The 23314-nt window shown below is 40.7% G+C and overlaps 1 protein-coding gene across 1 annotated transcript; it reads left to right on the plus strand.

Moving 5' to 3' along the window:
* Positions 1-6110: 6110 nt before the first annotated feature.
* LOC131245858 (vacuolar protein sorting-associated protein 2 homolog 3) lies at positions 6111-23196 on the plus strand. Its single transcript, XM_058245592.1, has 11 exons — positions 6111-6347; positions 6606-6650; positions 8114-8148; positions 8248-8298; positions 8452-8556; positions 8668-8739; positions 8977-9048; positions 10045-10125; positions 10359-10394; positions 10489-10544; positions 22848-23196. Exons 1-11 carry the CDS (start codon positions 6314-6316, stop codon positions 22897-22899), a joined length of 639 nt encoding a protein of 212 aa, XP_058101575.1. The 5' UTR covers positions 6111-6313; the 3' UTR covers positions 22900-23196.
* Positions 23197-23314: the final 118 nt, after the last annotated feature.

Consider the following 23314-nt stretch of genomic DNA (forward strand, 5'->3'; position numbering starts at 1 on the left):
CTCAAAATAAATGAAAAAACGGATGGACGGTGTGGATATATTACATACATTCATTGTGGGCCCAACTGAGTTTACATAGTACAATGGGAACGTACTACTAACTCAGTACGCAATCCGATTACGCTTGCTACGCCCTATGATGGTGTTTTATTTGTAATACATCATGTTCATTGGATTATGTAATGTCCATCCGTTTTTATCGCAATATGTATACACCAAAGCCCCATATGTGGAAGGGAACCTAGACATTGAGGGAGGACACCTAGACATTCAGTGGGACAAACATGAAATTGAACGGGGCAAACTAGAAGATCAGTGGGGGAGACTAGAAGATCAATGGGGTAAACTAGAAAATCGCGAGGGAAACTAGAAGATCAATGGGCAAACTAGAAGATCAATGGGAGACTAGAAGATCACGGCAAACTAGAAGCTCAATGGCAAACTAGAAGATCGCAGGCAAATTGAAAAATTAGCGGGCAAACTAGAAAATCAATGGGCAAACTTCAGAACGGGAGATTTTTGAAAATCAACGGCAAACATGAAAATAGTGGGGCAAACTTAACAAATAATTTCGTATCTTGTTGAAAATTTTAAACATATCCAAGGTTGAAATGGAATGTTAAAATTGACCACACCACATGAAATTTTGAATTGACCTTCTAATGGTGCTCGTTACTTAGGGGCCACAGAAGTTTTGGATCAAGCTTATAATTGTGTTTTCTATTAATCCATATATGTATGATCTTATGAATAGGTTTGATAACAAACAATCATCACCGTTGGGCCGGCTATGGTTTCGGCGGTAGAAATCATTATGCCCACTGTTTCCCATGGCATGATCCACTTGATCTTTTGATATGCTTCAATTTGGGGGCTAAACCCCTTAAAATAAATGGATAAATGGATGGACAGCGTGGATATACTACATACATTCAATGTGGGCCCAACTGAGTTAAATATAAAAGGGAAATGGATTGGCTACTCCCCGCCACTAGCCTCGTGGTCAGTGGTCGGTGCTCTGTGGGCCCTACCATGATGTATGTGTTTCATCCATTCCGTTCATCCATTTTTAAAGATCATTTTAGGTCTTGATCCCAAAAATGAGAGGTATATAAATCTCAGGTGGACCACACCACAAGAAAACAATAGTGATTGGAAATCCATCATTTAAGTCCTCCTAGGCCCACTGTACTGTTTGTTTGACATCCAATATGTTGATTAGGTCATAAATATCCAGATGAAGGGAAAAAAACAAAGATCAACTTGATCCAATACTTTTATGGCCCCAAAAAGTTTTTAATGGTCGAAGTTCATTTAACATTGTTTCCTGTAATGTGGTCCCCTTGAGACTGATATATATCTCATTTTTTGTTTATTACTATAAATTGATCTAGAAAAATAGATGGACGGAATGGATGAAAAACATACATTATTATGGGGCCCACAGAGCACCGACCACCAGCCATTGGCTGGCATTGGGAGTAGCCAATCCGTTTCCATATAGAAGGTGGGGTCCTTAATATTGCTAGGGTGGTCACGTCTCAGTAGTTTCAACTCCCGGTCAGGAGTTCGAGTGCCATGGGTGGTGAAATTCCACCAGCGTGAGTGTGCGCGGTGTGTGTGCAGCGTGAGTTTGTGCGGTGTGTGTCTGTCCGTGTGTAATAATAATAAAATAATATATATATATATACCTGTCTTGTGTACTTTCTTCGCTGGACCCACCGTTTCAAGAAGAAAAGATGAAATGCTGATAAGGGGCCGACAAAAAGGGTGTTTTTTTGGGTCTTTCTACGGGAAATGCAGTGGGGAAATGGGGGTGAAAGCAACGGCAGGGAAAGCGGCAGCAGAAAGGGAGGGGAAAAGCAAAGAGAGGAAATGGAGAGGAAGAGTCGTTTCCGTCAGGAGGAGGGGTATTTTCGTCCTGAAATTCCGACTCCGTACGAGGAGGTCCAACTGCGTATTCTAAGTTTGTATTGCTTCAAAAAAACCGCTGGATAAAAGGTGGGGTCCATAGTCGTAAATTTCTCTCGGATGAGCTCCAGGGCTTTCGTGTCGTCCTTAGGCAGGACGAGTGGGGCCCATCTTTCAATAATCATGACCCTATTCTAATCGATCGCATGATGGATGGATTATTATCAAGTACTTCCTATATTGATAGACTTTAGCCACCAAATTCTAGGCTTTTTATTAAAAAAAAATATTTTTAGTTGAATATGGACCGTTGGTATTTTTTGTTCTTAACCGCATATTTCTAGACCACAAATCAAATAGATAATATGATCTTCTCGACCATAATTTTCTTACACACTCCATCTATAATGGGATGCAACATTCCAATGGTCTGGATTACTGAAGAACGGGCCCACATATGCAAAAAAGATCAGTGGTGTACGTCCGTCCTCTAAGCCCTTCTCCATCCATATTTCCTTTCGATGACCGTATACGGCCCAAATCCAACTGAACTCGTACGTACCTAAAACGAATACGTCGAGACGTACTGTACAAAACTTTATACCCCTGGGAGCGGAATAGGTGCCGCCGCCGGCTCCCACAAAACGGCTCGGCACTTACTGTGGGGCCCACCTTGATTTATGTATTAAATATCCATGCCGTCCATCTGCTATGCTTGATCATTTTATGGCATGAACGCAAATTTGAAATGAATCCAAATCTCAAGTGGACCATATATAAAAAATAGTGATAATTGATCATTAAAATTTTTTTAAAGGTTACGAAAGTTTTATTTGAAGCTGATATTTGTATTTTTTTCTTAGATTTGTGTGACCTTATCAAGAGTTTGGATGTCAAATAAACATTAGTGCTAGTAGGTCTTTAATGGTGGGGCATTTAATCATCATTGTTTCTTATACTATGGTACCCTTGAGATTTAGATTTGGTTAATTTTTTAGGATCATCTCCTAAAATGATCCGGCGAAATAGATGGATGGTATGGACATGGAATATATACATCACGGAAAGGGCCGCAACTAATCTACTGCATGAGTTACTACATTCATACTACATGGACTAGTTTTAAATTCCGTTAATTTTTAGGATCATGTCCAAAATGATATGGCAAAATGGATGGACGGCATGGATATGGAATATATACATAAAGGTGAGCCCTACGGAAAGGGCCGCAGCTAACCCGCTGCATGATTTACTACATTCATATCACGTGGACTATTTTTGCGCGAACGCATGTGAACCCCCGCACTCCGCCGGAGAGTAAAACGGCAAAAAGCAGGTTCTCCGCGGGTTACCGGAGCGAAATCGTAGTCCTGCAACTGCCCATTCTGAGTAATGTGGATCCGTGTAAGACCCGCTTAGGAGGCGGGGCCGATATGGATTGGCAATGGTTGGATTGGGTGGTGATACCAACACCACACGGTATGGGGCCCACCGTGATGTTACAAGCCCTTTATTTTGCCAGCCAGAACTCGTGTGTACCTTTGCATATATGTTACAGGCACAAAATCGGAATGGTCAATGTGCATAAATGAAAGGAGGAAACTGTTTTCCTTTTGATACGGCTCATAAGAGTTTTGGATCAGGCTAAAATTCAGGCCATAGAAGTTTAATGGGGGTATCACATTACATGGACCGTTTAGATTTTGTGTCCATGGCACGTGTACAAAGGTGTGCACGAGCTGTGATAATTTTCCTCTCTCCATGTGAACTAATAGCAATCCATGTCTAGCCCCAACTTGCCGCCCTTGATAGGTCAATATTAAATAGAGGAACTTCGATATTCGGGTAGAGTGTGATGGATGATACACCGTTACTAAAAATTGCTTAGAACTTACAAAAGTGGAATACTAATAATTTAAATTAAACTATTTAATAGTAAAACTCGTAATTTAGATGGATAATGGACTAAAAAATTACACCTATTTTGTCATCTAATCATCGGCTTAGTGAACATTTTTTCAATAGCCTTAGATGAAATATGTCCACAAATTAGAGGTTAGGATTGCTCAACTAATCTAATATTGAGACTGTCGCTTATCAAATGTGTGGTCCACATCGTACGCGGATTTCCTGGAGAGCCTGTGCAAGGATGATGGGTGGGGCTCATCGAGATATTTATGGGAAATCCATTCCATCTATCTATCTTGCGAGCTCATTGTATATTATGTAATAAAAAATGAGGTGGATCCAAAGCTCAAGTGGGCCATGGGAGGGCATAAATTGCCAAAAGAAATTGGGAAAAGAAAGGCCTATTGCTGAAATCTTCCTCCTAAAATTAAACTTAATGTTTATATGTAGTCCAAAACACCTGGATGAAGTGAAAACACAAAGATTTTAACATATATAAAACTTTTATAGCCTTGAGAATGTCTTCATGGTACCCACTAAATTTCCTAAGTTTCCTCTCATATGGCCTACTCTAATTTTGGATCTACCTCATTTTGTACCAATGTCCTAGAAAGTAGGGATGAAGGTGGGGCTGGTTCAACCTGGCCGACCCAACATTGGATTGGGCTTGGGCAGGATATATTGGGTTTGATCTTAAGCTTGGGTTATACAAACACCAACCCAATTAAACTTGGGTCGGGCTCTGGTTGAGGTCTCGGGTTGCCCGACTTAACATCAGTCCATGTCATGACTCAAGCTAACAAGATACGTTGGATTTCTGTGTACTAAAAAGATTGTGTGCTACACAACACGACTTTTAAAGAAATAGTAGTCTTATATTTTAACTTGTTTGTTTAGAAAAAATGAAGTTTTCTTATAATAAATAACTATATATATAATTAATAAAATCATAAATAAAAAAATAAAACATGTATTGAAATATAATATATTAATGCAATAATGAAAATATTAGCCTGTATTCATTGACCAATCTGATGGAGCTAGCTTGGGTTGAGCGTGCTGTGGTTGAGTTGGGTTGGGTTGAGGCATAGGAACCGTAGATTGGGCTAGGGTTGAGCACCAACCGTACCCCACCGGCGGGGCTTTCAGCCGTACGAGAAAGAGCTCGCGAAACGGATGGACGGATGAATTTCTCGTAATGGGACCACTCAGCGTCCTTGCGCAGGAACTTCATGCTAAAGGCTGTTCCTGCATGCTAAAGGCTTTGGCAGGAAATCTGCGTCCGGTCCATATGTCGCACGTATAATATGGGAGTGCAAGCGTGTCAAGGGTGCATGAATATCCAATCTCTCAAAAGACGTTTGATAGTTACACACGCGTCTGGTGCTCCGACCATCCAAACGCAGCACACGTCGCACTATGGAATGCATGGCAAGATCCGAGCTTTTAAACAATGGCTACATCTTCTTTGTAAAAAAGTAAGCAGTTTTCACTTCCCAGGTGGGCCACAGTGTATGAAGTAAATATCTGACCGTCCATTTGTTTTGCATGTTCTGCTTCCCATGATGCTTGAAATAGTTTTATTTTCAGGTTGAAAGATCTAAAAAAGTATTCTACGTGATGAACAGATCCCATCAATCACACGTGTTGAATACTGGCAGGTTTGCTTGCGTCTGATGAATAGATTGGTCTCCGAACGCGTAGCAAATCTTCAAAAGCGCGGAATCGGGAGAGGATTAGGTGCGGCCCCGGCCTAACCAAAGACGGTGCGGCCCTTACCATGGCCCCACTTCGATGCGTATTTTATATATCCACTCTGTCCATCCGTTTTTAAAGATTTTTTAGAATATGATCTCAAAAATTAAGAAGATCAAACTCTCAGGTGGACCACACTCTAGGAAATAGTGTTGATTGAATTATTTACCATTAAAAAAATTACTAGGGCCCACCAGAATATTTTTGTAATGTTTAATTGTAATCCAACCAGTTGATAAGGTCACATAAACATTAATGAAGGGAAAAAATAAATATCAGCTTGATACAAAACTTTTGTGGCCCATTAATGGTCATTAACAACTATTTCCCATGATATGGTCTAATTGAGAATTTTATCTTCTTATTTGGTATGATTATACTATAAAAGGCTCTTTAAAAACGTATGGACGGTGTGGATATAGAATACATGCAGAAAACGTGGGCCCCACGATAAGTGACGCACCAACTTGGGTGAGGCTGGGGCCGCACCTAATCCGCTCCAAGAGGAATCCGCGTTCTTCCTCTCCCCGTCTTTTTTCTCTCCGTCCTTCTGTTTTCAAACAAAAAGATCATTCCCTTTCTTTTCCACGCGCCTTTTTTTTTTTTTTTTCCCTTTGATTCAGTTTATTAATTCCTTCTTCTCCTCAATTTCGTGGAATTTAATTTCCTCAAAATTCTTGGGAATTCGATACTTCTCTTCAAAATCTCCGTTTCTGCAGAGAAGATCCAACGATCGAAGATGAACATCTTCGCGAAAAAGCCCACAGCAAAAGGCACGTGATCTAAGTCTCCCACTCTTTCTCTTCTTTCAGATAATAATTCTAGAATTCCACGTCTTTTTTTCTTCTTCTTTTTTTCTTTCAAAAATTCCATCTCTTTTCATGCCCTCTTACATTTGACCTTCATATTCATTGAATTTTCGGTTCTACTGGTTTTGCTGAGATTTGTAGGGTTTTTCACTAACACATTCGATCGATTTGTTCTCCTTTTCTTATTATTATTATTATTATTTTTACTTGATTTCATTTCAGAGGCGATTCGATCGAGCAAGAGAGAGATGGCAAATGCAACGAGAGGTATCTTCTACTCATCTTGAAATCCGAAATTCAGATTTTTTTCCATCTTTTGGAATTTTCTAGAAGTAGATTTTGATATGTTCTTTTAAGTGCTAACGAGTCTTTGGGGATTCTTTTTTATTTAATGCTTGATTTGTGTATCCTTAATTTGCTGCGAAATAGATTTGGAACTTTAATACAGGGGAGTAGAGAGGTAGTTCTCAGGTGGGGACCACCCGGTAACGGTGCTCGCATGAGTAGGATTAGAATCTCACTTGTGGGGACACACACAAACACACACACACACACACACACACACACACACATGTTAGAATCGAATGTGTGAGTGTGATCAGGTACATTCATCAGGTGGTTCCCATCATATGTGTGCCCTGGCCAAAATATCAGGCCGATCCATTCATCTAGTAGGCCCCACTGTAAATGAGCCATGATGGGGAAATCTCATTGCTAGGACAATGTTAATAATCTGATCAGTTACCTTCAAATTGATGATAGAAAGGAATGTTTTAGCAACAGAAAACGTTACTGGAAAAGCCCACTGATTGAGCTGGCAGGAATGTCAAAGCCATCCGATTTTCAGGGAGTGGCCCATCCAAGATGGGACCCACCCAATGGCATGCATCATGTTCTGTCGACGCGCAAAAGATATAAGATCTACATACTGCCGCTCACAGGCTAGAAAAGCTCTTGCTGATGACTCCTCCTCTGAGTGCTTACTGCTGCATAGTGGAGCTCAAGCGATGACAAAGCCTAGTTGTTGCTCTGGTGAATATCCTTACAATTCAAGTGGGCTCATGCAAAATCAAACTGAGATATATTTCTGTTCATTTGGAGAAAAAAAAAATGGTTTCTCATGAGAAGGGAGTTCCAATTTGCGGCATTTGGGTATTTGGGAAGGCAAGTTGGTCATCATTACATCCTTGATAGGGGTTGATGGCGAGTTCTGACATGGGATCTTGAATGGTTGTTACAGCTCGTTAAGGTAGATAAACAACCAATGGACTATGGTAATAATATGCTTGCTTAGAATCAACAAGAATTCCTGGCAGCTTCTATCATTTTCTTCAGGTTGGGGATTGCGGCATCACACCATATTTCAGTTTGACAGAGATTGTGCATGTTGCATGAATGAATACATTTTATTAACCATGTTGAATGAATGGGCATATTCTTTTCTATCGAGAAATAGACTTTTCTGGGAACTTAAGTGCATCATTGTCTCTGTTATTCTTGCTGCCGCTGATGGCATGGCGTGTTGTTTTATTCTAATTTTCGTTGTTGTTATTATGCCCATTCATCTCAAAGATGTGATATTTTATGGAGAAGAATTTGCAAAGAAATTTCTTCCAACCCTGGAATTCTTTTCTTTTTTTTTTCTCTCAAGTCACTACGCTTTCATTAATTTTGGATGTGAGGCAAATTCGATGCTCATCCCAAGTTTCTTATTTTTTGTCATGTTTCAGGGATCGAGAGGGAGATTGGAGCACTGCAGCTAGAAGTATGTTAAGAACTTGGAATTGAATTTTGATACAATGTCATGCATTCCTAGGATACTTTTAGATTGGATTAGATTTAATTTAAGCTATCATCGTGGCAGGAGAAAAAGCTTGTTGCTGAAATAAAGAAGACCGCCAAAACTGGAAATGAAGTAGGTTTTTGTTTATGTTTGCTTGATTAGTAGATTGTGTTTCTCCTTTCCTAGGAGGCGAGGAGTGTCCATCATTGAATCCATTGTCAATGGTTATGAAGTACTCTTGTTTCAAATGAAGGATTACTAACTGTATTTTTGTTTCATTTACAGGCTGCGACTAAAATTTTGGCACGTCAACTTATCAGGCTTAGGCAACAAATTGCTAATTTACAAGGTAGTCGAGCTCAGATGCGAGGTATAGCAACTCACACACAGGTGAACCAACACTACCTCATTCAGTGGGTTTGTTGTCAGATTGACTCCTTTTTCTTTTTTTTTTCCTGGATGTGATTGTTTGCTTAAATTGTTTTGTTTAATCCATTGCAGGCAATGCATGCCAATACTTCAGTTGCTAATGGCATGAATGGTGCAAGTAAGGCGATGGAAGCCATGAACAAGGTCTAGAAACTACACACACACATTAATTGAAGGCTACTGTTAGATCTCTTTAATATTCCGTGCTTTATGACTCGAAAGAAATTACCTTTGTTACAATGAACATGTCTAGTGGATATTTCGTTGGTGTCTAGGCTTCAGTTACCATAAAGATCTGGCCTAAAGTTGTAACTTCATCTGGTTTTTCTCGTGTCTCCTTTTTCCTTGCACCTGACTAAACTATCTAGAACTTATTTTCAGCAAATGGCACCTGCAAAGCAAATGAAGGTGATTCAAGAATTTCAGAAGCAATCAGCACAAATGGATATGACGGTAAGATATTATCTTTTATTTCAATTGCGAAATACTGTGGTGTTGTTACTGACAAATGACAATGTCAAAGTCCCATGGAAGTTTATTCTACTGTTCTGTAGCTGTTACCATTCATTGGGTTACATTCATGTGTGAGTGGAGTCTCTAAAAAACATGTGTGGGTGGAGTTGTCTTCCCCGCTTGCCAGTTCATATTAATTGCCTTTGCACAAGATAACCAAACTGAAGCTCCATGTCTGCAATTTCCTTTTGCTGAAGAATTTTTCTTTCATATTGTCAATAACTTCGATTTTTTAATTTCATGTTTCTGTGACTAAGCCATCCTTCATATCTTTGTTGCTTGCATGGGCTTCTGTTAAATATTTCCTACATTTTTTCCTTGCCTCGAGAGGCGAGCATTTTAAAAAATCTTTTTGGCATTTTCCATGTATGCATGCATCTTCTGGTGGTAACCTGTTCCGTTAACCAATAAAAAAATGAATTTTTATGAGCAATTTAGGCAAGCCAAATTGCAAATTGCACCAGGGCATCGAACCTTAGGCTATTGGGCAGAATTTCTTACATTTATGTTGATTCATTTTGGCTGCTTCTTTGTAAATCTGTAGAGCATCTATTGTTCATCTTAAATCTTTACTAATACCATTTACTCTCTCTCTCTCAAAAAAAAAGAAAAAACATTCTATCAAAGAGGAACAACATTATTGCATCAAGGAGCCACGGATCCCAAAAACAAGTATCTGCTCTTGATACTCTCTCATAAACATGATAATTGCAAAGCCAACAACATCTCTACCCACATGGTTAAGTGAAGTATCTAACCCGGTTGAGGAACATAAAAAATTAAGGCCCTGCTGCCATTGAGTTGACCTTCAATGACTTGCTCATAAAATGCTATTTTCACAGTTTTAGAGACTTCTTTGTCATGATGGAGGAAAATGTAATGTTTGTTTGGTTTGTGAAGTTACGATATTTACCTGTTTTCCATTCCTATATGCAGAGTGAGATGATGTCAGAATCGCTTGACAATGTCTTAGATGATGATGAGGCCGAAGAGGAAACTGAGGAACTGACTAACCAGGTAAACGTCGCCTTTATTTAATACCGGAATCTGCTCTATGGAGCTAACCATGTCATGAGTGTTTCAGAAGTAGAGGATGGGATTAGTAGTTTTAATCAGTACACTGCATTGATTAACAATTTATTCATTGTTGTCTTTAGATATTCTGTCAGTAATTTCATGCTTTGCTGGCCCCAAATATCTGGGACGGGCTACAATGATAATCTTTAACTTCATTGCTTACTCTTTCTCAGGTTCTAGATGAAATCGGTGTTGATGTTGCATCACAGGTAGGCTTCAGCATTTGTCTAGGCTCTTTTGATATTTGTTTAGTTTACAATGTTTTAACAAAGCTGACTCCGGTTACCTTGAAATTCTTAACAGTTGTCTTCAGCTCCCAAGGGAAGAATTGCAGGGAAGAAGAGCGAGGATGTTGGAAGGTATACCTACTTTGTAATTTCTTATTTGTTTCTTTGTTTTGTTATTGAGGAGTCTAGCTTACAATACTTGCTGGGAACTATTCCTCTGGTCTCAATAAGCTATGGTGTGCTAGTGATAAAGAGATTTACTTTGGTTTCAGCACAGCCCTCAGTTAGGATTAGTAAATTATTAAATGGAAGTAATTCATAATTATCTGGTTAGGATCGATCTAAACCAGCCCTTTCTGTTTATGATTTAGCATGCTGACTGTTAAACAATTTATTAGAAACACAAGGCAGCCGATAAGAAGTGTTGCGAAGTCTGCAGCTCTTTGAGGATTTCGTCAATGTTGAGGAATATGTACGACTCGTTCAGATCATGAGCTATAACAAACGAGACAATTTTCCCATATCAATGTCTGGTACCAATAAATAGGATAGAATGAAAGAACTCCATTCACTATCAATAAAAAAAAATTTATCTTATACCTCTATAGTATGGAATTTATGGTTTCCACTGGTGCAAATCCAATCACGTTGATTTGAGATGAAAAGCAATTCCCCATTCATAGCAATGGTAATCCATTAAGCAGGGAAAATGGTATTTAAGAAAAGGAAAGTTCATGCTTCTACTCTTGCAAGACCAAACTAACAGGGTTATCTACCTAGCCAACCTTGATAATTAAATGCCGTCACTGTATGAATAAATCTCATTGTGAAAAGACCTATGCAACAATAAGAAGGAAAAGGATTTGAATTGAGGAACTCCTGAGCATTTGGTGATCTTAGATGTGTCCATCTCAATGGAACGGGTGATTCATTATAATTGAATCATTTCTAGTCCACTCAGCCATCTCTCCCAGTTACAAAAGGATAATTCATATGTGATGTGTGAGGTAATGATTGATAAAAGTCATTCTTTATGCTCTCTCTCTCTCTCTCTCTCTCTCTCTCTCTATATATATATATATATATATATATATATATGAATTTTATCAGCAATTCCATTTAGATAACAATTTGAAAACAGATATCCTAATAGAAAGAGTACCTCTTTGATTTTGTACGAAAGGTTCTTTCACTCCCCCGTCTCATTTATATTGTGAGTCTGGTCATGAGGATGCAGCCTGTGTTACTATAGTATATAACTGGGTTGTGAATCTTGTCATTTAGGGCCTGTTTGGACCTCTGGATTAAATGGTATGGAATTAACACCATTGTTGCACAACGATTATATGTCTAGGAATACCATGGTGTTTTCACCTTCCAATCCCACGTTTGGGATCAAATTCCTCCCTTGGGAAATACACTGGATTAAGTGAAGCCCGTGTTTGGTGGACCATGGAATTGTAATCAACAGACCACATTTCACAACTGATGTTGGTCACCTATACACATGCAACTTGAATGTCACGTGTAAAGGGCACATATGGATGGATGATGTGGATAAAACACATGCGTCAATGTGGGGCCCACAAATGTAGTGGATCTCAAAATCCACCAGAAATCCAACAGTATCTACTATTGGCTCTAGATGATACAATACCAGGATTAAGCCAATCCTTCCCATTGTTTTCGAATGCCGGATGAAATTTACATGGGATCCAAATGTTCCACACCACCTAATTCCACCTTATACCACGCACCGAACAGGCCCTTAGGAATGACCTCCACACCAAATATGTCATTTTGTGCATGTGCAAGCATCACCTTGATGGTTTGTTTCATTGTCTTTGCACTTCTTTTAGATTAACTTCTTATTTGTAATAAAAAAATCCATGAATATTAATAAAGAAATGGACAACAGATAAAAAATGCAGCACTAGTTTGATAGTGAAGGACTGGTTTATGATTTAGCTTCAAAGAACCACTGAGCTACTTGTCGCAAAGAATGACGCCTTTAGGTAATAATGCAAAAAAGTTAATATTGGTTCAAATTCCTTGTCTCCAACCTTCCACAAGACCCTTGTAAAAGCAACTTGAAAGATCTGTTCAAAGTAGGGCTGTCAAGGGGCTGGGCCTGGGCCTAGCAAATGCATAAAGTTTCAATAGGTCTGGTTTGATGGTCTGGCCCAAACAGTTCAAAATCCAGGCCTAAGATCCCCGTAGGCCTTACCCGTTTACAAGCCTAGTTCAAAGGTATTGGGCAGATAGGGGAGATCATGATATCAAGGGACAGATTCTAAGAAGTTCATGGTTTTGCATTTGTTACGGTGAGCACAGAAGAAGCTACATTGGAGTTCTTGGAAGAGCTCGATGGCTTCAAATGGGGAGGGAGGATTTTGAGGATCCAATAATGGGCAAAGTTTGCACCGGAGGTGTTGCTGAAGGTTAGGCAGAGGGGCATCCTGGAAACGGGACGACCGAGGATCCTCACAATTTCATCTTAGTGGTCCTTTGTTTGCAGGGCCTCGGCTTTGTTGCAACTGCTGGAACCATCCCCGTTCTGTTAGTCATGTCCCTCCTGAATTCTTCGGGTTTTAGGTGCTACAGTGATGTCGTTAAGCTTGGTGCAGGGAAAACAAAGGGTGTTTGGGTCATAGAGGAACATGGTTCTAAATCAACAAGGATTGGGATTGCGAAGGAGAGAAGGAAGTGGTTATTGTTAAGTGTGGTGGGGATCCTTTCTTGGTAGAGAGTCATTACAACCAAAGTAGAGAGGTGGATCACGGATAGATGGGGATCCAAACCCTTAATCCAAAATTGAAGAAACTAGGGAAAATGAAGGCATGGATTCAATTATATCATATGGTGTGGTAGAGGACGAGCTACTCTCTAGGGGAGGGAGAATCTTTGATGTTCCTTAGTTTAAAATTCCTTGATAGTTGGAGATGGAGAAGTAGGGCAAGGATCAGGCTAGATGGCTCCGCTTCCATAACACCCCTCTCATCACTTGGGTTGGGAATCAATCTCATCCCTAAGTGAATGCTTTAGGGTAGTGGAGGAAATAAATCCAAAGTCTCTAGCAATGAAGAACTCAAATTTGCTATGGTTAAAGTTCACAGCAACTTGGTGTGGGAAGGTAAGCGGAACATCAATCTTTGGATTGAGGATCACTCTGTGTTGTGGAGTTGCAGATCAAGTAGGATTTTGGTGTTGATTCACAAGGTTCTCGGTGAGTGGAGGAGAAGAACAGGGCTTCAAGCCTCACCAGCTGCCATGGTGAAGAATTCAGGGGAAGAAGCCTGCTGAAGCCTTGGAGGAGCCGGAGATCATTCATATTGGCAATGTTGATTAAGTTTGAGCCTTTCGAATAATGGTTGCAAAAGGAAAGATGGCGGTGGACTGAAAGGCACTGAGGAAGATTGACCAGCAGTTTTAGTGATCCGTGAACTACTAAACCCTGATGGAGGAGGGATGACCACATGGCAAGTTGGCAGCAAGGCAGGGCATGGTTAAAAGGTGACGGGACAATTTCAAATTTTAGAAGCTACAACGACCTTCAATTGTCAAGCATATGTCAAGGTGGCATGGGGTTTTGGGGTTGGAATTATGTGGCAGGATGATCAGGCTTGTGCCTTGTACTAGAAGTGTGTGGGTCCCATTTTGCAATTATTGGAGGTGTTAATCAAGAAACTGGGGACACGTGCTGCACTAGCAAGGAGGGCAATACAGTAAAGGAGGTGTAGAGGCTGAGGACCTTGTGTCATTTCGTAAATTCCAAGCTATTATCAACAGGTCTTTTATTATAGACCATGCAAGTCGATGTTACTAGGAGAGAAGCTTAGCTTTTCAAGTTCAGAGGATTAGTGACTGGGAGTTTGGGTGTGGGGAGTGCTGATGTTGGATCTAATTCAAAATTATCTTCCCAGAGATGTCCTGAAGTTCCACCAACGGTGAGTGAGCACCGAACACACCTATCAACCAATGCATTTCTGCAATAGCTTCAAAATGTACTAGGTTGGTAACAAGAAGTGTGGTGGCAAACGAGAACACTTATAGATTGTAACGAATTTTAGATGGTGAGGAGGAATGTAGGATGTGTTGGATTCATCAGTCCACAATCAATGTTGGGAAAGCAGTCGGTTTGTCCTTTGGAGAAGAGGATTTCTATTCTCTGTAAAAACTGAGGATAAAGAGAGGTAGAGACGCTAGAATGAGGGCTTTCTCTCAACCAAGAAACAAAAAGTTATGCGGGAGCTTTTGAACTGGAATTCCTCAAATTAATTACATGGCACAAGAGGGAAACTAGGGTGAGTTTAATAGGCTGATTTTGGGTGGAGTTTAGTAGGTGTGGTTAATAAGGGATGCCCTATAGTGCAGTGGTGGTGATTTTCATGCGGCCTGTTTTTACTTCGAAAAAGGGGTGATGGTAGAATCATCCCATGCATGTGTAATTTTTCAAAATGGGTCGATAAACGTGTTAGTTGATCTTTCCTTTTGGGTGGATGTCATTTCATCTAGTCAAACAATCAAGTTAATCTAAGTATGTCTTGCCTCGACAAGTTTTTGATTTATTTATTTATTATTATTATTTTTATTGTAGAATGGGAAGAACACTAGCGTTAACCATTGGTGTTACTAGAACGATAGGAGCAACCGAGTGTTGCTGTTGAAGCTTCTATAGTGAGAAGCTTTGCCTTGGTACCAATGGCTTTAACTTCGAATTTCCATGCTCTCCACATTTCCCCTCATCTTAAGGGGGAATCCTTAGTTGCTTGAACAACTCCCGGTTTCTCCTTCTAAACACAATGTTCTGAGACCAATTTTGGATCATTGCCCAATAACCTTGGAGCTAGTGGAGTCATCTTGGGTATCCATTCCTTTTTGCTTCAAACTCATGTGGCTCCAAGAGGAGACTTCATGGAGAAGGTCAAAGAGTGGTGGGCTTCCTTATCGGTTGGAGGCTGGAAAGGGCATAGGCTAATGGTAAAGTTGAAAAGAATAAAATAAAATTTGAAGGACCTAATTAAAGACAGGGAGAGTGACCATTTTGACCTTCTCAAGAAGGTCAAAGACAATCATACAAAACATTCATGATCTTTACTATAAGGAAGAATTAGGCATGCTAACTTCTTCTCTTTCTTTTTTTGAAAGATAGAATTAGGCATACTAACCATGGAGAAAGAGTTAAAAGGGATTCCCTCAAACTTCAAAGGTTGGCAAGGTGGGGATCAAATGGCAAGAAAGATCAAGGGCATATTGGTAGGGGAATGGACGATAGTTTTCACGGGATTGCAAATGCAAGAGAGGAAATAATAGGATTCAAAGTCAATGATTGATGGGAGAATTTTGACAACCAAATAAGATATTTGTTGATGCTACTGTGGACTTCTATTCTAAGCTTTTGTTGATTGGCTTAATCTTGATAAGATGCAGTTTGATCATATTGGTGAGGCAAAGGCAGATTAGCTGGAATATATGAGGTGAGAAGGTATAATGTGCCTGGTCTAAATGTCCATCTTATTGTTTTTTTTTCCAGTGTTTCAGGAAGAAGTCAAAGGAGACATCAATAGTTCATTTTTGTCTTTTACTTGAGGGGAGACCATTTGAGGATTTGGGAGCTTCCTTCATTTGCCTCGTACCGATGGTTAGAGGAGTTAAATGATCATAGGCACATTAGAGTCTATTGGAAGCCCCTACTAGATCTCATCGAAGGTGTGCTTGTGGGAAGGCTAAGGTCAGTTCTGGGTGGAGTGATTCCCAAGGCCTAAGATGCTTTTCTTCACAGAAACAGATCATGGATGGAGCATTGATAACTCATGATTGTATTGACTCTAGACTAGAGGATAAATCCACATAATATGCAAATTGGATATGGAAAAAAGCATATAACCCTGTGAATCGGGATTTTTTGCAGTTTATGTTTTGTTGTTTAGGTTTCATGTGAGTTAGTGGATGTTCGAATGTGTTTCCTCTGCTCACTTGTTGGTCATTGTTAATGGATCCCTGAAAGGCTTTTTTGAGAGACTATACATGTGTAAGAGTGTGACCCTCTCCATGCAACAGCTTCTGGTTGTGGTCGAGGCCCTAAGTAGGATGACAAGCAAAGGTCTCGAGAGACGCTTGGTCAGCGGTTTCAAAGTGGGTCAGGATGATATGCATGTGGCATGCCTACACTATGTTGATGACACAGTTCTGTCTATGAAGCAAATATTGATTAGGTGGCTAACTTAAGGGTCCTAAGATATTTTGAAGCCACTTTTGGTTAGAAAATAAACATGTGCAAAGTGAGATGATTGGGTTCGATTGGGGGAGGATGGGATGAGAGCCTTGGCAGACGTATCTGTGGCTTTAAGGTGGGCAAACTCCCATTGCCATGTCATGGGCATTCTCTATCTTGGAAGGCCAACTAAGTGCTTCTACTAGGGGTGCACACGGTTCGATTTTGGGGTGAAATCGAAACCGAACCGTTCCCTACGGTTCTAGGATTTTTGGAACCGGAACCAGACCGTTAGCACCCTAGAACCGAACCGGAATCGGACCGTGAAAACCGGTTTGGTTCCGGATCGGCTCCACGGTTCTGGTCGTAGGCTTATGCCATATATGAAGAGTCTACACCCTATGTTAAATGGTGGTAACCTAACAAAGGAGGCTTATCCTAGCAAGTACTTAAAAATCGGAGACACCAAAGGAAGGAAGAGAAGGGAGATGGTGGACGCGGTTTGGCTAGTGACGCTGCCACCAGCCTGGTGGCTAGTTGTCGGCGCTATGTGGACCCCACCATGATGTATTTGTTTTATCCACGCCGTCCATCCATTTTGAAAGATAATTTTAGGGCTTAAAGCCAAAAATGAGGTAGATCTAAGTCTCAAGTGGACCACACCATGGGAAAACAGTATCGATTGACTGTCCACCATTAAAAACCTCCTAGAGCCCACTGTAATGGTCATTTGACATCTAACCTGTTGATTAGGTCATACAGACTTCGATGAAAGGAAAATATATATATCAGCTTGATCCAAAACTTTTGTGGCCCCCAAGAAGTTTTTAACGGTGGTCGTTCAATCAAAACACTGTGCGGTCCATTGAGATTTGGATCAACCTCATTTTTGGGTTCATACCATAAAATGATCTGGAAGAATGGGTGGATGGCATGGATGAAAAACACACATCATGGTGGGTCCCACAGAGCACCGACTACTAGCCATTGGCTATTGGCAGGGTGAGTAGCCGATCCATTTCCGGAGATGGCACAAATGCATGATAGAGCTGTCACTCACATGCTATGATGATCAGTCCTTTCAAAGCCCACGTGGCAAGGTAAACTGTGGATCCAAACCATCCTTCTACGGGATCCTACCCCAAATGGCCTATTTTCAGAAGTTCCGCCAAAAAGCATGGTGCTGAGTATTTTTATGCGTGGCAGCAAATAGAGTTAACGGTCACAATTTAGATTGGGAAGTTGGGAGAAGCGGATGGCTAGGATTCTCCTATCGATGTGGTTTTTTGTTCATGGACCATTTGGGGCACAACCCACTAGGTGGTAGGATTTGATCCATTATCTTCCCTTCCACGTGGACGGTGGAAGGGAGCTATGTTTATCATTAACACGAAGGAACGGGGACTACAATCTCTCGAGTGATCTCGGCTCACGCACGAAAAAGAACTCTTTTTAAACTCTAGCCCAATTACGGTGGGACCTAGGAAGTTTTTAACGGTGGGTGTTCAATGAGAACTGTTTCCTGTGGACGGCGTGGATGTGCAACACATACATAAAAGTGGGCCCCATAATGAGGGAAACACCCACTAACGTGTTCCTCGGGTGCCACCTAATCCGCTTCTTGATTGGGAATAAACGTCCCACCTTGATTTTAAAATAGGATCTTCCTACGTGAGAGCATCCATGAAGGGTTCCCATCATCCGATCACCAAACATGGGCCCCACTTTTACAAACTCAAGGACCTAACTTCCGACGAGAAGGATCTTAGATTCTACAATCTTGTTCGTCCAATCTCTTGCCCTTTTCAGTTCAATAAGGACCATTGCTACACTTCTCCACAGTTTGGATCCATGGTTCGTGTCACGGTTCGGATCTACAGTTCGTGTAATGGTTCGATTCTATGGTTCGGTTCAGTTCTACAGGGCCCTAAACTGGAACCGATCCGTAATCAACGGTTTTGGGAATTTTGGAACCGGAACTGGACCGTTAGCACCCTAGAACCAGACCAAACCGGACCGATCCAACGGTTCCGGTCCGGTTACACAGTTCCAACCGTTCAATGTGCACCCCTAGCTTCTATGCTCGGTTGTGGAGAGAGTGGAGCATAACCTTTATGCATGGAAGAGCCAAGTGCCTATCCTCTTATTAAAGCCGCTTTGCGAAAGATGCCCCATTTCGTACAGGTTTTTATTCCAGTGCTCGTTGAGTGTTAGCAATCAAATAGAAAAACTTCAAAGAGATTTCCTTTTGCAAGGAAGGGAGTGAAACAAGTGCCACATAGTGGGGTGGAAGGAGGTGAGCTAAACTCAATCTTAAGGGGAGTAGGAATTATGGATATCAAGATTATGAATCACATGATTCTCAGAAGGTGGTCATGGAGGTTTTGGAACAGAGGAGGATAGCTTTTGGAAATGGATAATAGCTAGTAAGTATGATGTTTAACAGGGAGGATGAACTACACTTGTGTCATCAATCTATAGGGCTTTGCAATTTTGAAGGTAGTTATCTGTGGGATGGGCAAGTCATGGAAGGGGTGGAATTTTATGGTTGGGGGCAACTCCAAAATCAGGAAGTGGGTGGGTTTGGTCTCAAAGATTTCATAGGCACCGGGGGTAGGGAGAGAGTGAAGAGTTCCCTTTTTTTTTTTTTTTCTCAGTTGAGTGGGGATTTTCTGTCCCTCTTTAGATAGTGCAGTTGGTGGTGGAAACTTGAGCCCTCTAGCACCTTTATGGTGAAAATTTTCTATTAGCTCCTTTAGAATGGATTTAATAGGACATATCAAGCTTAGTGGCCTTGATTTGACAACATTATTCTGGGCCTCCGAAGGTGATAGCTTTTGGGTGGCTCATTGTGGAAAAGAAGATCCTCATAATTGACAACTAAGGAACATGGTATTTACAAATGGTTGCAAGTAGCTTTGTTAATGAGGGCGAATCTATTGATCACGTCCTTGTGCATTTTGAGGTATCTTCTGAGGTTTGGAGAAATTCCTGGCCCTTCTAGGCATGAATTGGGTCTTACATGGATGTACTGGTGACTTATTTGCTGCCTGGAAGTGGAGGCTGTTGGGAGAAGAAAACTTATGGCAGCTTGCTCTATTGGCAGTGGTGCGGTCGATGTGGAAAGTGGAATAATTGCACACAACATATCAGCTTCCTTCCAGGACATCTTCCTTTGTGCTAAGGGTAGAGTCATTTCCTGGGTAATGGACCATAAGCTATTTGCGAAATGTAATTGGGAGGATCTTCTATGCTATTTGGAGAAGGTGCTGTAATTTTGTTATGTGAGCGGAGAAGTTGGATTGCCTCACTTTTCCCTTCTCCCTGTTGGTTACTGGATAAGGGTAGGGCCGGTCAAGCCCTTCGGAGACAGTTGACGTTGTAGCTGCAGTCTGGTCTAGAACATCAAATCATATCAGTTGTGTCAGGATGCATTCTGTGATTACATATGATGAAACCAAACGAGTTACTTCTGAGTTATGGTTCTGGAATACAGGCATTGAGCTTCCACTGATGAGAACTCTGAGTAGTAAGGCTTCGTCTTCTGCGTAAGCATGAAAGTGCTTCTGAGTAGGCTAGGCCTCCTTTTTTAAATAAAAGAGGAGTTGCAGTAATCTGGTAGATGTTGTTTGTTTGGTTTAATAACATTTCTACTAAAAAGAAGAAAGAAAATTAGACATGAAAGCAAGATTAGGATGCACAATAAAAATCAACGTAAAATTTCTTTTTGAAGGATTAAAAAAAACAACATAAATAAAAACGAAAAACATTAAAAAAAAATGCGATAGCTTGTGTGGTCTTAGAGTGAATATGGACAAAAGGGCGATGGTAGGTCATAGGTATGGCTGTGAGCGAGGAGGCGGTCCAAGCTTTGGCTAAGGGCTTGGGGTGCAAAAGTATGTCTCTTCCTTTCTCTTATCTTGGGCTTCCTCTAGGGGTTTACCCTAAAACAACCTACTTTTGGTATCCAATGATTGAGAGAATGAAAAAAGAAGTTAGCCAAGTAGTAAGGGTGGTCATATATGTCATTAGGAAGGAGAATTACTGTTGTTAAATAGGCTCTCTCAAATCTTCTGATATATTTTTCTAAGTTTAAGATCCTAGTGGTGATGGTCCAGAAGACTAAATCAATCCTTTGTAAAGGAATTTCTTTTGGGAAGGGAGAGGAGAGGGAATTAAATTCCATCTGAAAAATTGGGAGGGCGTCTAAAAGCTGATAGAGGGAAGGGACGGAGTCAGAGAAATGAATTGAATGTTGTTGCCTAAATGGTGGAGGAGACATGGGGAGGACTCGAATTCCTTGTGGAGGGGGGGACAATGAACAGGAGTACGGTGAATCATTGCGGGATTGGCTCTCGAGCTTACCCTCAAGGAGGTCAGGATCGGATATTTGGAAAGCGATTAGCAAGCTAGGTAAAAATTTTGGAGAAGCAGGTAAGACATTCTCACAAGGTGGGTGGTGTGGAACAGACCGGCAAAATGCACCGAAAGGAATGTGGCAAAAAAGATTTTTTTAAAAACGGTTTATGGAGTTGCCACTTTCCAAAATCGCAGAATCTACGGTAAGCTAGATGTCATAGAACCATGATGACCCAAGGAATCAAGATGTGCGGTTTTGATGTAAATAATTCCACGTAGTCTGCGTCCATAGATGCCGAGTAAGGGCCTTGATTATGGGGAAGGAAGGAGTGAGGCACTCTTCCCCCTATACAAATGTATGGTCTCTAGTTTATGGGATATGAGATTATCGGGATTTTAGCTCTAGATTATTGCTTATAAATAAGTGAAGTAATAAACCAGAACTACAAGCGGGGAGTGTATAACAAGGGAAACAAAAATCAATGTGAAGGAAAGAAGTAAATGAACCTCTAGGATTAGCTGAGGGTCTAGAGATGTGAGTGGAGAGGGAAGAACTTTGACACTCCTTTGAGAAAGAAGATGATCGGAGCTCTTAAATCTCCAACTCTACTATGCAAAATCTTTAATTGCAAGATGGCCGACCCTTATCAAAGATGTGAGCTGGGAAGGAAGAACAATAGCACTTCTTGATTAGAGAATATAACTAGAGCTCTTTGATTCACTCCCTACCCTTATGACCCTCTCACATGGAACTTGAGGGAGGAGAATATCTCAAAGCGAGGAGAACATTTCACCCTTTTTCCAAAGCTTCCTCACCTAGACTTGGAACTTAGGAACCTAGGATGCCAGTCCTCAAAGAGAGGAACATTTCACCCTTTTCTCTAAGGCTTCCTTCTACCAAGGCTTGTTGGTGTGTGGAACTAGGAGAGGAGGGATATTTATAATTGAGGGTGATAGCATTTTGGTTATTAGTGGGCAGGTGAGGGGGCAAAACACCGCATGGCTTGTTGTGATTGGCTCTTGGAAGCTCTTGGATGCATGTCACCTTCTCATTGGAGACTTGTAATTTTGGTGAAGTTTGTGGGTGGAGATGTAAAGTGATTTTTTTATTTTATTTTATTTGGGGGGGGGGGGGGGGTTGGGATGGAATGACAAGATTGGAACAGTCAATAAAATGGACCCTAATTCATCTAGAACTGGAGGTGTATGCTCCAGTCTGGTATGCTTTCACCAATTTCTAAATGATGATAATGCAGTCACAATCATCCAATGGATTCCATTAAGCAAATTGCTTCCAACAGTTAAGAGGACCAGAGTCTGCTGCAATACAGAAATAATAATAATATTATTATTATTTAAATTTTTTTTAAAAAAAAAAAACAAAGTCTGCTGTCTGCATAAAGATTGTGACATTTTAGAATTTAGAATATTCAGGGCATTTAGGAGTGGGGCATGGCTAATTATCGATGTCAATTAAAGGCATTTCCGGTATGTTTTCTTAAAAACATGCTTTCAGAAAAGCAACTCCTGTCAGTCGATTCCTAGTATGGACTGCTAATCTACACTGTCAGTTCCATGAAGGTGTTTGCTTGTCCTCTCTGTTATCCACCTATTTCATTCAGTGTTTGGAAATTTACTGAACTGACCTGTTTGTATAATACAATTAGACAACATTCTGCTGGAACTGCTGTGCTTCGGGAGCCATCCAGTGGGTTTGTGTTCTTTTTTCCTTTTTTGTATGATCTGAACTGTTCGTTTTATTACCATCATCATTGCCACCTGCTTCTTATGATACTGTCTCTTTTGTTTTTGCATCTTTGGTTGTTATCCGACTCCCATCTTTTATTGCTTTTGATTTGCAGTTCGGACGTGGATGAGCTTGAGAAGAGGTTGGCAGCCCTTAGAAATCCCTAAGATGAGTTTCTTAGTAAGGTGACCATGTGATTTCAGTAACAACGCTCTGTTACTGTTGGATCTCCTCAAGTTTGTATAGAACAATCTTTTGCATATCTACTTCAATTACACATCTCCTCTTCTGGTTTGTTTAAGGAATGTATGGGTTTTATCTTTACTTTTTCATTCTTTCAGTTTGGTCAACATGTGTAAGATTTTGTAGAAATGATTCAAAACAATATGAATGTCAGGTCGTTGATCAGTGTCTCCGAATTGCAAATGGGCGGTATCAAAAGTAGTAGGAAAAGGTTTGTCTGATTGGATGGTCTGCATTGTCAGATTGGATTGACTTACTGCTGTACATGGGCACCTTCATGGTGGGGTCCACTGGATGAACATGATCATGCTAATTTCATGTTGGTGATCCCAATAGTTG

The sequence above is a fragment of the Magnolia sinica genome, chromosome 5 (genome assembly GCF_029962835.1).
Source record: "Magnolia sinica isolate HGM2019 chromosome 5, MsV1, whole genome shotgun sequence".
NCBI lineage: Eukaryota > Viridiplantae > Streptophyta > Magnoliopsida > Magnoliales > Magnoliaceae > Magnolia > Magnolia sinica.